This window comes from Phalacrocorax aristotelis, chromosome 11 (genome assembly GCF_949628215.1).
Source record: "Phalacrocorax aristotelis chromosome 11, bGulAri2.1, whole genome shotgun sequence".
NCBI classification, from domain to species: Eukaryota; Metazoa; Chordata; class Aves; order Suliformes; family Phalacrocoracidae; genus Phalacrocorax; species Phalacrocorax aristotelis.
In genome coordinates, this window is record NC_134286.1 from 23,692,161 (window position 1) to 23,705,080 (window position 12,920).

Here is a 12,920-nt window from a genome sequence, read left to right on the forward strand (position 1 = left end):
GAATAAAGATTCACCATCTTTGTGAGAGAAGAGCTTTAGGTGAACAGAAGACACCCTTGAGCCAAGACGTTACTGGGCTCTGTACATGCAGAAGTGTGTGAAACGCTGGACTGGAATATGCAGGGAGAGATCAGAGGCACCAGCCTGATCCAGCAGTTGCTGGTGCTTTGGCCCAGATTCATCCTTTTGGGGCTAAACACATCACCGAGGTGCCTTCTGCAGCTGGTGGGAAGAGACAGCCGCGTCCAAACTGCAGCTTGTCCTGCAGAACGTGTCCATTGCCCTGTGGCATCACCCCATCTCTTCTGGCAGTAGAACAGGCTTTGGGAATGTGTTGGAACCTCTGTGGAGTGACTGAAATCCCCCAAACCTCAGGGATCTCTTACCTCAGTCCCCCCCTATTTGCTCCTGCCCTTTTGCGGTGGGAGCCTACCCTTCCTCAAGGATCTGCGACAGTGGCAGCAGGGAAGCACACACTGAGATTTCTCAGGTTTTTCTTTAAGCGTCAGGAGAGGGCTACCAGGGGACATCATCCCATGGAGTTAAAAATGATCCCCCAACGCTCAGTCCGTGCCAGCCCAAGCCCAGCCACCCAGCACCCCAGAGCCAGGAGGAGCCCTGCCGAAGCAGGAGCCCGAGTCATGCCCCGGCCATCACGAAGACAAGAATGAGACCACGTTCAAAATTAATATATATTTTTATTGAATAATTGCTCTAAGTGGGCTTGTGAAGCCACCCATAGAATTACTTCTTTCATCTCAGCAGTGGTTCAGTAACAGTTATTAGCTTTGCAAGAGAAGAAAACCAAACAGAAGAGGGTGCATTAAAATAAATAGGTTATTTTTTTTCTTATCTTTAAAATAAACTTTTCAAATAAATACTTTGGTTATTTTATTTTTTTCCCTTAAAAGATACAAGAGTATTGTCAAAAAACGGCCATCAGGTTATAAACATATATTATACCTTATAGAAAGGAACCCAAATAAAGACAGCCAGGGGAGGGATCTCTTTATACACTGTACAGAATGCCTTTGTACCAATTAAACAGAGAATTAGAGGCTTCGGTTCTTGGTATGAGACTCTCCTTTGAAGCCAAGGGTGATCCATCTTCTAAGGAGAACCTTGTGCTGAGGACACCAGGGGAGGCAGGAGGCTGCGGCGGCTGCTGCCAGTCCGCAGAGCATCGCGAAGGCCCAGGGAACTGCTGGGACAGGATGGGGGGGAAGGGGAGGGAGGCGGGAAAGGGGCTCCGCGGGGGCAGAGCGGCAGCACGGGCAAGGCGGGGACCGGCCGTGCCAGCGCCAGGATGACCACGCGCCCCTCGGCTGATGCTGCCGTTGGGACGAGTGATGTGAGAAACCTCCTCTCCCGGTGCCCAGGCCAGCTCGCCAGGGTGCATTTGGTCCTGCTCGCGCTGAAGCCCTTTGGGCGCTGCGAGAAGGCGCAGAAGGAGCGAGACCCAGCGCGAGACCTCGCACTGCTTCCCCTCGCCCGGCACTCGCGCACTGACTCTGCCCCACGGAGGCGCGTGGTCCCCCCCTCACCCATCCAACACCCCCCCCCCCCCCGCCTGCAGTCCCCCTGCGAGGGGACCCTTCAGCCTCCCTGGCTTACGCCCTCCGGGGATCCTTCTGCAACATCACCCCAAGCAAGACAACAGATCTCACCGGCGCAAGCTCCCAACCTGCACTCTGGGAGAAAGAGTTGGCAGGAGATCCCGATGCTCACTGAGAAACACCCCGCAGCAGACTGAGCCCGAACTGATCGCAGCTCTGGTTTGGCCCACATGGACCAGATGCCGACCCGCAGCCTCCAGCTGCCGCAAGCATCTCGCAGGTCCGGGCTCCCTGGGCTCCGTGAAGGGGACGAGCCTGAATTTGGATCCTATTAAAGACCAAGAATGGGCTTTGGTGGGGATATATCTACCTTCCTCACGTGCTGCTCATAAAAAGTTAGACCCTCCAATATTTGAAGACCTCCCAGCTTTCTCCAGCCTCAAAACACCCAAGGGCCAGAGACAGAGATCAAACTAAGAAAGCAGGTGCTGGAAAGAGCAAGTCTGGGGCATGGCGTGCTCCTTCCCTGTGCAGTCCAGTCGTGCGAACCTTGCGGCTGCTCCTCTCACCCCGCCGCCCATCCCTCTTTATTGCACCAAAACAGCCGTTCATAAACTGTTATTCTGTGCTTTGGCATCTTTTGGTCGATGATGCTTCCCCACCACTCTTTGGGTTCACAGGTGGGGGCGGGGAAGAGCGAACTCAATGGGATTTTATGGGGATCTGAGACCAAAGAGCTTCCCCACTATTCTTTGAGGTACTTGGCTGGCACCAAGGTTTCTCAGGGATGGGTGGACAGCAGCCCATGGACCACTTCTGCTCTTCCACCAGGAGGTTTGGAGGAGCTAGGTTGGAAGGGAGACTCCACCTCAGCCCCCAGTGACCCCCTCCTCACCAGTGCTGGGACTGATCACACGTTTGCCAGTAGGGAAGGAGGGGAACAGGACCAAGGGAAGCCTTGGAGAAAGCAAAGATGAGCAGGAGCTCTTGCGTGGATGGAGCTTTGGAGGTCTGGGTGGGAAGAGGAAGCTCCTACATGGGGAGCAGAGCAGGGGGAGCTCAGGTCCTGCTCCATAGCTCCTGTCTCCTCTTCCTTTGGCACCTGAGTCTCTCTTTCCCTGCCTAAATCTGCCCTGCAGCGCTGCACGTTCCCTGCAAAGGAGCCCACAACCAGTAGAGAGGCACAACACGGAGAAATGTTCCCTTGCAAAGTGGATCCATCCTTGTCGAATTGCAGGGGCGCAGGGAAAACGGAGGACTCAACACATGACTCTCCCATAAGAAAACCAAAAAAGACACGTCAGGACAGAGAGAAACCCAAACTGCCAGGACAAGAAGCTGCAAACAAACATCTGGAGCAGATGTTATCTGACTCATTACAGGGTGGGGCAGGAACGGGGCTCACAACCCCAACCAAAATTGGAGTCCTCTCTGCAGGGAAACCAAACTATCTGGCAGCCAGAGATGGGGAGGGAGCGGGATGGATCTGGTCTGAAGATGTTAGGAAAAGCTCAGGAAAAAACATGATCAGAGGCTACCCACAGCCTTCCTGACACCAGATGAGCTCAGTGAACCAGACCTGGCCTCCTCGGAGAGCTTTTGGCAGATCCTGACCCGTCCTTTCTGCTGAGAGCAAAGAATGGGAGCTCGCTGAGGCCCCCCAGATGGAGTGGGAAGCAGTAACCCCACGTGAAGCCACCTGCCCCTACGAGCAGGGTAGGGGCCAACAGCTCTAAACGTCTCTAGCTGCAAGGCCCTAAGCAGTCTCTAGCTGCAAGGCCCGGGTGTGGCTTTGCATTTTGCCCCCAACACAGTTAAACCAAAGCCCTGCACTGGTCTGACAGCCCTCAGTGCCCATCTGGGGCTCCCCTCCTCTCCAACTCCCTTCTGCGTGTCCAGTATTTCATCAAATACATCTTGCAGGTTTGTCGTTTCTTGGAGATGAGACATTCCAGAGACCTGGCCGGACTCCTCAGCCCGGCACCCAGGCTATGGCACGATTCCCTGGTAGAAACGGGACTTTGCACTGACCCAGAAAAATCCCATTAGGTAGAAGGTGACCGGCAGGCGTCCTGGCCTCCCACCGATTACTGAAGGTAAATACACTGCAATAGTAGCGCAGGGCTTTGCCTCGCCACGGTAGAGCCGAGCGAAAGGGGCTCTGGGGAGCCGATATGTGGACAGCCATCTTCTCATCCTACATCTCCAGCACCTGGGGGAGGTCACCCTCTGCTTGCATGACTTCGGAGGCCGTGAAAATGATGAAGCTTCACATGTTGAGTCATCCCACCATCAGGAGAGGAAGCAATGAATTGCAAAGATACAGAGGTGGTAACTAAATTTACAAGCAGGATCCATTTAAAAAAGAGGAGGAAAAAAAAATCAAAGTAGAGCAAGTTGGAAAATTCTGTTCATTAGTTTTCTTTAAAAAGTTTCAATGAACTATTTCACATTCTCATTGAAGTGAGACAGTTCTTCAAATCCTTACTGAAAAAGGGACCTTTTTTCCCCCAAAAAAAGTTTTACATTTTTTCAGAAGAAGGAGTTTAATCAGCACCAATAGAAAAGTGAACTGAGCATTCAAAAGGAAGGGTGCCTCTTGATGGAAGTGTCTCCCCCAAACATCACTTGGAACCATAGAATCGTTTAGGCTGGAAAAGACCCTTAAGATCCTCAAGTCCAACCGCTAACCTGTCACTGCCCAGCCCACCACTACACCACGTCCCTGAGCACCACGTCTACATGTCTTTTAAACACCTCCAGGGATGGAGACTCCACCACTTCCCTGGGCAGCCTGTTCCAATGCTTGACAACACTTTTGGTGAAGACTTTTTCCCTCATCTCCAACCTAAACCTCCCCTGGCGCAGCCTGAGGCCGTTCCCTCTCGTCCTGTCACTGGTGACTTGGGAGCAGAGACCAGCCCCCGCCTCACTCCAGCCCCTCTCAGGCAGCTGCAGAGAGCGAGAAGGGCTCCCCTCAGCCTCCCCTTCTCCAGGCTAAACCCCCCCAGCTCCCCCAGCCGCCCCCCAGCACACTTGTGCTCCAGACCCTGCCCCAGCCCCGCTGCCCTGCTCTGGACGCATGGGCCAAGCAATTATTGGCATATGGATAAGTGTGTTTGCGGTATAATTTATAACTCCTGTCACAGAGAGTGATCGTATGGGGGTACGCACACCTACAGGGCATCCTCTGAGAGGGCAATTGCCTTAAAACCCAAACGATTTCAGGGTGCAGGGCCGGTCTCAGAGGATGTGCAAACCGCACAGGCATGGCCCTCTCCCTTCTTAATGCCAGCAGATCCTCGCTGTAACGCGGGGCATCGTCCTCAGCTCCCCACAGCTGATGGAAGTGGGCTCTCCACCTCTGGCCAGAGGAAGCATCTTCCAGCATCCCCCCCTCAGGCTCTAGGTGAAATCTGGGTGAGGACTTTGGTCATGTCCATAACGTGCCCCAGGCACAATCTTCACACCAGGGATGGGATTCATCTCCCCGTCCACAGGGAACCGCGAGTTCAGTGTTTGGGTCCCATTTGGGTCAAGGGAGACATGCACCGCCAGAACATAATTTAATGAATAATGTTTTCAAGTGGGATGAGTCACTCTCTGGAACCGCTTTTCTCTGCAACAGAGGGAGCTTGGATCGGCCGCGATTTTTAGATAGCAAATGTATGGAAAGAGGAATCCCATCACGAAAGGCCTCACCCCAGAGCCAGCACTACATCCTACCTTCTCTCTGCAAAGCCCAGGACAATCTGAAAACCTCCCCTTCCCCCTCTCCTGACTACTTAGGAACTAAAGGTCTAGGGTTAGCAATAAACAGACTGGGAAATCATCTTCCAGCATGTGCAAATGTACCAGGAAGCCAAACCTTGCATCTGGCACCATTCACAGCAGTATCATGAATATTATTAGTAATAGACCTAGCCATCCTAACGTTATATTTATATATACAAAAATAGATCCACAGAACTCTACGTAAAGAGGTGGCTGAGGGAAGGCGACGGATGAGCCCTGGACGACGGGGTCTCGGGGGAAGCCAAGGGACATGTCGCGTACATTTCTCCAGGGGAACCATTCACTTCCCTCTGCACTCGCACACCTCGGAGGCAGGCAGAGCCGAGCACTGGGACATCATCCCAGCTCCAAACTCCCCCGACCGATCGGCTGATGTCAGCAGGGCCACAGCTGAGAGCTGGCGCCGTGTGTTTGCAAGCAGAGATGGGGCCGAGTCCAGGACCAGGAGGAGCTGCCCCCAACTGCAGCGACGGGTTGGGCTTATTACCATCACAGCAAGTAAACCGCGAAGCACTGACCCCGATTCAGGTTTCCTTCTGGTCTGCAGATGGCCCAGCCCCAGGGCTTGGTTCAGACCCATCTCCGGTTTGCCGCAGGCAGCCAGCGTTGCAGAATGCCCTCAGCAGTGCCAGCAGGGTTTGCCTGCCAGCGTGACGCTGGTGTTGGTGTGACACGCCGGTGGGCCGAGGAAAGCAAGGTGAGGACTCAAAGGCAGCTCCTGCAGGGAGGGAAGGTCGGGCTCCCATCTTCTGACACCCCCTTCTGCTCTCTGATTCCCCCCAGCCCAAAGCAGGCGCTGCAGAAGTCCCCGCCGCGGAGTCCCCCGGGATTGGTGCTAATTGATGGGGAGAGCAGTGCGAGTGGCAGCTGTTGGCAGTTGGGTTTTGGGGTGCTTTTTTTAAAGTGAATTCAGTGCTGGTGGAAGGTACCAGATCGGGGCTCGAGCACGGAGGCGGTGCCTGTGGCATCTGCTCGGTGGTGGGATGGAGCTGGGCAGCAGCCCCCACCCCGCCAGGGTTTGCGCTCCGGAGGCAGCCCTTCAAGGCATTGAGAAATGAATGGCAAATTCAAACCAGCTTCTTGTTCTCAGCCAAATCCCAGAGGGGACCTTTCCCTCGCTGCAGTCGGGCAGAAGCGAGTGGGCTGGGCTGCCTCCGATAGCTCCTTCCCCTGCCAGAAGGTTTCTAAAGCTTCCCACACCTTCCCTTCCTCTTTGAGACAGAAAAAATACGATGCCACCTCATTTTGACGCTCGCTTGCTTCTCCCAGCGGCTCTCAAGCCCAGAGGGAAGCCACTGCCACTGGTGGGACCCCGTGGCACCCCAGCCCCTTGGGGAGAGGGGCCACATGAGAGGAGAAAGGCCACCCACGAGAAGTGCTGGAGAGCGATGACGAGAGAGAGGAGGAGGTCTGGTTCCTGGAGGACTCTTGCACAGGGGATGCATCGACCTGCCCCTTCCCCTCATGGGGAGGGACCGCACCATGGGGCAGCGGCAGCTCCCAATACCTTCTGAGAGCAGAGTCCTGAGGGCCCCCCGGGTTGCCCTTCCCCGTGGGGCACGGCCAGGGAGGGCACCCACAGCTCTCTCTGCTTCTCCAGGTCCCTCACCCGCGTGTGCAAAACCACCATTCCCCACCAGCTTGGTGCCAGCTCCCCCGGCCACCCAGCCGCCTTCGTGCTCCCAGAGGCTGGGGGACCCCCAGTTCACCCGTCTCATTCCTGGGAGGTGATGGTGGGTAGGGGGGAGCACTGCAGAGCGGAGGGAGCCGAAGGAGGAGGGGGATGGAGGGGAGAGGAGGAGGAGGAAGAGGAGTAACACCTGCTTCTCCTCCCCGGGAGGGTCATACCGGCTTATCCAGCGTCTTGGGGAAAGGTGTGCCGCTGGAGGAGGAGATCTTTCTGCAGACTGTATTGGTGTGGCTCTGGCAGCGGCAGCCGGGTCGTTTCAGGCCATCATAACCCCGCTGGCAAAGTTTGAGGCACCCCAGGGTAGGAAAGTAGCAGCAGAGGCAGGGCATGAGGAGGGAGAGGAAGCTCATGGCAGCCCAGCGGGCACAGCAGGACCCCGGCCCGCAGGAGCAGGGGTCGTCGGCGCAGGTGTCCTCGTCGTCGGTGGAGCAGTGGTAGAAGAGACCCTTGACGCAGCAGAGGCAAGTCCCGTAGTCGAGGAGGCTCTCGGGGGAGCAGAGGCAGCGCTGGTTGCAGAGCCAGCAGGAGGGCAGGCTGCGGGCGGCCGTGCAGCGGGCGCACTTGCATCGCCCGCACTCCTCGCAGATGAAGAGGTGGCCGGTGTGGAGGGTGGGCTTCTCCGCCACCCCCTTCAGCGGCGACTCCTCCGGTTTCAGCTCTCCGGCCTGGGGCTGCGTCCGGATGAGGGAGTGCCCGGAGTGGGAGGGCGTGAGGCTGCTCAGGAGGCGCTGGTCGGAGGCAGTGGTGCTTTGGGAGACGGAGCTGGCCGTGCTGGAATGGCTCATGTGTTGCTGCAAAGGTGGCATCTGGTGCTGTTGGCTGTGGCTGCGGTGCAGGTCCTGGAAGGTGGAAGACACCAGGCGGTCCTGGGACCACTCTTGCTTGTGTGGCGGCTGGGACAGGGACGGGTTGGAGCGGGCTTGCTGGAAGCAGGCAGCTGGTCTCTCCACGTAGTTGTTGCTGGCACGGATGGAGCGGATTTGGTCAATGGACAGGACCTGCTGGAAGTCCTCAGCGGGTGGGTCCATCGTCTCGTCACAACTGAGTTCAGCCACACTGGAAGAGAGCTGCATTTCCAGGAGCGAGGAGACCCTGCGGCATCAGGGCACATCTAAAAATCCTAAAGGATGGGGCAGGAAGACAGAGAAAAACATTTGTGTTACATTTCATAATGGATCGATCCATCCAAGCCTGGAAGCAAAGACTGGCTGGAGAACTCGCAGTGACGTGTCCAACAACCAGACTCAAAGTACTTCTGTGTCTGGGGACACTTAGGCTGGACATGTCCAAAAGGCAAGGGCTGTATGATCCGTCCCTTGAAACAGGTGGGCGCAGCATCTCCCCGTGCTTTTGAGCTTTTTGTGTCCTTCCAGAGGATTTTCCGCCCCCTGCCAGCACTGATGGACCCCATCTGTCCTCCCTCTCCTTCCCCAGGGGAAAGTGCCAGCCCTTTCTAGGGGAGGGGAGACCTGTAGCTGTGACTTATCCAGAGCCAGTGACAGAACTGGGAACGGCATCTCCTCCAGAGCAGGACACTCTGTTTTGGGGCTTCCCAGCACACCGCAAGCAGCCTCCTGGTGCCGTACCCCGTGCACACCAGGGGTACGGGGATGGAGGGGAGCTGAACACATTTCATTTCAGGCAGCATCAGCAACAAATGAGACACACACTCGGTCAGGGACAGGCCAAACCCACGGACTCCCCGAGTCCCAGCAGTTCCCACTGCAGCATCCAGTTTTCCCATGTGCAACCCAGCGACAGCCCAGGAACCAATTTACCCCCGTCACGAACACCGAGAAGGGCAGGTTTCTCTTTAACCCCGGCACAAACACAGGGTGAAGCAGGGAAAGCAGCCTTCGCAGCAGGCAAGCCCCATCTTGCTCCATGCACCGAAGCTGCCATGCTGTTTGCTGCTGTTCTCAGGAAATGGCACTTCCCGAGTCGGCAGCGGCGCCTGCTTTATCCAGAGGGAAGGTCAGGCCCACCCGAGGGCTGTGGGCTGGGGCAGGGAGGACCCCCCCACCGTTCCCCCCCACCCCGGGAAGGTTTGACCTCACGGCATCAGCACCATCGCCAAAACCTCGGGCTGCCAGACCTTGCCGCTGGCGCCTGGGCGAAACCTGCGCGGGGCTGGGCGAGGAGAGGCGGCAGGTGGGAGTGGGTCTGCAACGGAGCCGGGTCTTGGCCCTTAAGAGGGAGGGAGAGGGAAACTTCCCACTTCTGCTGCCTGCAAAACGGAGCTGCCCAGGAGTGCACAGAGGACGGAAGCCATGCGTTGCATGCCAGACCCCAGCGAAGAGCTTTCCCCCAGCTCTTCCAGCCCAGATTTCAATATCGGATACGTGCTTTCCGTGTACGGGCAGCTTCCCCGGGACAAAGCCATTCTCCTCTGGCAGATCAGATGAGTGATCCCTCAGTGACACAGATATTGTCACGGTGCCCAGGCCCACAGGAAGACGGTTTCAATAGGAAGCTCCCCACCAGCCTTGCACATGGTCAGCAGGCCAGGCGGCCGGCACCGGCGGAGGCTTTCAAGTAGGTGAGGGGCCACAGGTAGAATCTGCTCATGCAGCAGAGAGAGGCAGAGGGAAGATTGATTTTCATTAGCTAGGCTGACCTTGAAGAGCAGGGAAAAGCAAAGGCAACTTACTTTGACTGTTCAAGCAAGATCTGGTCTCTCCCATCCCCCTCCCCGGAAAGAAAAGGCAACTGAACCGCTCAGATTTGGGTTTTTCCTGCGCACGGAGCCCGGCCGCCACCCTCTCCGTGCGATCTCAAGCGAGATGCTCGTCCCATCCAGGGAGACGCACACAGTGAATGAATCGCTCTCGCAGGACACCCATAATCGATTTGGACCCAGTTTGTTCAACAGAAATATCAAGGTGAATCAGGAGGGCACGGCTGACCCGGGGAAGGCTTTGTGAGCATGCTGCTGGGATGAGACGGGCCGCAGAGGCAAAACACCCTCTTGTGAGCTGTTCCCTGCTGCCACCAAGCTCCTCACCTGGGAAGGTCTTACTAAAGCGCAGGCTGTTGACCTGAAACCCCCTGGACCCCTGGCAAGATATGACACGTCTCAGCCTGCAGCTAGGACCATGCAGAGGGGAGCAGAGAGCAGCCTCAGCGGGTTCCCACGTCCCTCATGACCCAGACCCCATCCTGGGGTGGGATCGTTCAGGGGACGATGCTGATTTGCACCCGGGGAGGAGCTGCTCACATCCCCGTGTCCATCCCCTCTCACCTGTGCGCAGGGATTTGGCAGCACCTGGGCTTTAGGACGCAGCCAGCGAGACTCCCATGAGGGTCCTGTGGGGGGCTTGAACCAAGGCATGACCCAAAGGGAGAGACGGAGGCAGCGGAGGGTCCCACTGCGATAGAGGCAATGGGACTGGGAGATAAAGAGCAGCCAAAGGGCAGACCCAGTACAGCTACACCCAACCCTCTGTACAAGACCTGGAATTTGGGAGATGCGAGGAGCCCCGTGAGCCATGCTTAGGCGGGAGGAGATGCGCTGGGGACACTGCAAAGAGGAGGAGAGCCCCGGGGGCAGCAGGCACAGAGAGGAGTTGGGAATCGGGCCGTGCAGTGCATTGCAACATGGACACTTTGGATGTGGGTCCAGTGCTTGGACACAGCATCCCGGGCAAGAGAGAGGTCCTGGGAGGACCCCCAGCACTGAACGGGGGCCCGACCGCTCCTGGACCTACGATCCCCAGGCGCAGGGGTTAGATACGGACCTAGACTTGCGGGCCGGGGGGAGGCAAAGGTCCCTCTGGGGCCCAAGGGGGACGAGAGCCAGAGGAGCTGTGGGTCCTCCAGTCCAGCAGGATGGGGGGAAGACGGTCTCAATGACCAGAGCTGGGACCCCACTCCTGCTCCGCCCCACTCCGGGGGAGCCCAGCACCCCCCACTCGCTCCCAGCCCTCCCTGCTCCAGCCCGATCCCAGGGCTGCAACCAGTCCTCATCCCGGCCCCCCACAGCTGCGACCATCCCCGAGGCACTGCTGCACCCCTCCCTGCCTACCTGCCCGTCTGGGGGGGACCGGGGCAGCGTGTCCCCAGCCTCCTCCTCCTCCTCACACCCTGCCTGCGAGGCAGGCATGCCAGCCCCGGAAACCGGGCGAGCTTTATGGCCGCCACCAGCCCCAAACATATAAAGTTCGTGTGATAATGGGCCAGAGGAGGGATCGTAAAAGCAAATGATTATTTACAGGCTGGAGGTGGCTGCAAGCCGGGGACGAGCTGCACAGGGCGCCCAGGTGGGAGAAAGGGGCTTTTTCCCTCCGGAGGGACCCCCGCGCCCTGCCCCGGGGGCTGCGGGGTGGAGCGGGGCGGTGGCGGGGGGCTGATCCCCCAGCCCCGCTCTGCACGCAGCCCACGCGTGGCCCGGATCCGGGCTGCAGCCGCCGCGTGCTGCCTCCCCCAGCCCCTCCGTGCAAGGCAGCCCACGCGTGGCTCGGATCCGTGCCCGGCCCGCAGCCCCCAGCCCCACCGCCCGCACAGCCCACGCGTCCCCCGGACCTCCGAGCACCGCCGCGCACGCAGCCCGCTCGCGTTCAGGACGCCGCAGCCCCGCCGTGCGGGCAATCCGCGCGTGACTCGGACCCACGGCCAGCCCCACCGCACACACCCCACGCGTGTCCAGGACCCCCGCAGCCCGCGCGTGCCCAGGAACCCCAGCTTCACTGCACACTCACAGCCCACGCGTGCCCAGGGACCCCTGTCCCCTCGCAAGCAGCCCACGCGTGCCCAGGGTCCCCCGCCCCCTCGGCACGCACCGCCCACGCGTGTCTACACCCCCGCACCCCCGCCGCGGTCCCGGCGGCGCCCCGCTGCCCACCCGTGCCCAGCCCCGCCGCGCACACCCACCCCACGCGTGTCCCGCGGCCGCAGCGGGCGGACTCACCCCGCCGCCGCCGCCGCCGCCGGTCCATCCGCCCGCGGAGCGCCCAGCCCGGCCGGGGCCAGCCCCGGCGCACCGGCCGGCCCGGAGCCGGGGCTACCTAGGGGCGGGCGGTGGCGAGCATGGATGCGGGGCGCCTCCCGCCCCGCCGGCCCCGCAACCGGGCCGTGCTCCGCGCCCCGGGGAGCGGGAGCGGGGCCGGGCCGGGGCGGCGAGGGGGAGCCCGGGGGGGCTGCCCGGCCCCGGGTTGTGAATGCAGGCTCGTCCCCGGCGCTCCTTGTGAATGGGGGCAGCGTGGAGGATGGGAGGGAGGGAGGGATTTATCGCTGCCCGTTAGCATCGCTCGCTCTCCCTCGCTCTGCCGCTCGCCTTCCCGGAGCTGGAGCTCTTAATGCTTACCTAAGTGGCGTCATCCAGCTGAAATTGAATCGGCCCATTAGCGGTCCCCATAGAGCCCTGAGCATCCGCTCCCCAGATAATGACTGCAACGGAGCCGAGAGCTGCGGGATGCAGCAGGCACTATTTAAACATTTCCGTCTGCCTCCGGCTCCGCTTCCCCCCCTGCGCCCACCGGGACAGCCCGCCCCGGAGCTCCGCCGCCCCCCAGCCCATCGTCCCCCCCAGGGACGTCGTGGTGGCGGTGGTCACGCCGCCGGCCCCGGCCGCAGGGTCCGCGCTGTCCCGGCACCACCCGACCCCGGCGGCGCGGGATGGGCTCGGCCTGACACCCAGGGCAGGTTGGGTGGGGAGCGCGGCGGGTTCGGCCGCCAAGGGTTGGCATCGATCATCGGGCTCCGTCACCTTGGGCGCGTCGCGCGGTCTGTAAATGCCTGTGAAATGGGCGCAGTCACCTTCTCCCCTCTCCCTGCGCATCCCAGGAGGCACCAATGGGAGCCCAGATGCCGTCCGCCCCTGCTACCACCAAGGAATCTACACTAACACCTGAACTGGCTCCTGGAGTAGAAGCTCAGGGCAG

At 59.5% G+C, this 12,920-nt stretch overlaps 1 protein-coding gene across 2 annotated transcripts; it reads right to left on the reverse strand.

Annotated features, from left to right (window-relative positions):
- Window positions 1-678: 678 nt before the first annotated feature.
- On the reverse strand, window positions 679-12,475 carry SPRY3 (sprouty RTK signaling antagonist 3). Of its 2 annotated transcripts, none has more exons than XM_075106347.1 (2): window positions 12,344-12,475; window positions 679-8,161 (listed from the first exon to the last, which is right to left on the reverse strand). In XM_075106347.1, exon 2 carries the CDS (start codon window positions 8,112-8,114, stop codon window positions 7,194-7,196), a length of 921 nt encoding a protein of 306 aa, XP_074962448.1. In that variant the 5' UTR covers window positions 8,115-8,161; window positions 12,344-12,475; the 3' UTR covers window positions 679-7,193. The 2 variants fall into 2 exon arrangements, with proteins under 2 accessions (XP_074962448.1, XP_074962447.1); XM_075106346.1 differs by lacking the exon at window positions 12,344-12,475 and adding an exon at window positions 11,948-12,318.
- Between the last annotated feature and the right edge of the window lie 445 nt (window positions 12,476-12,920).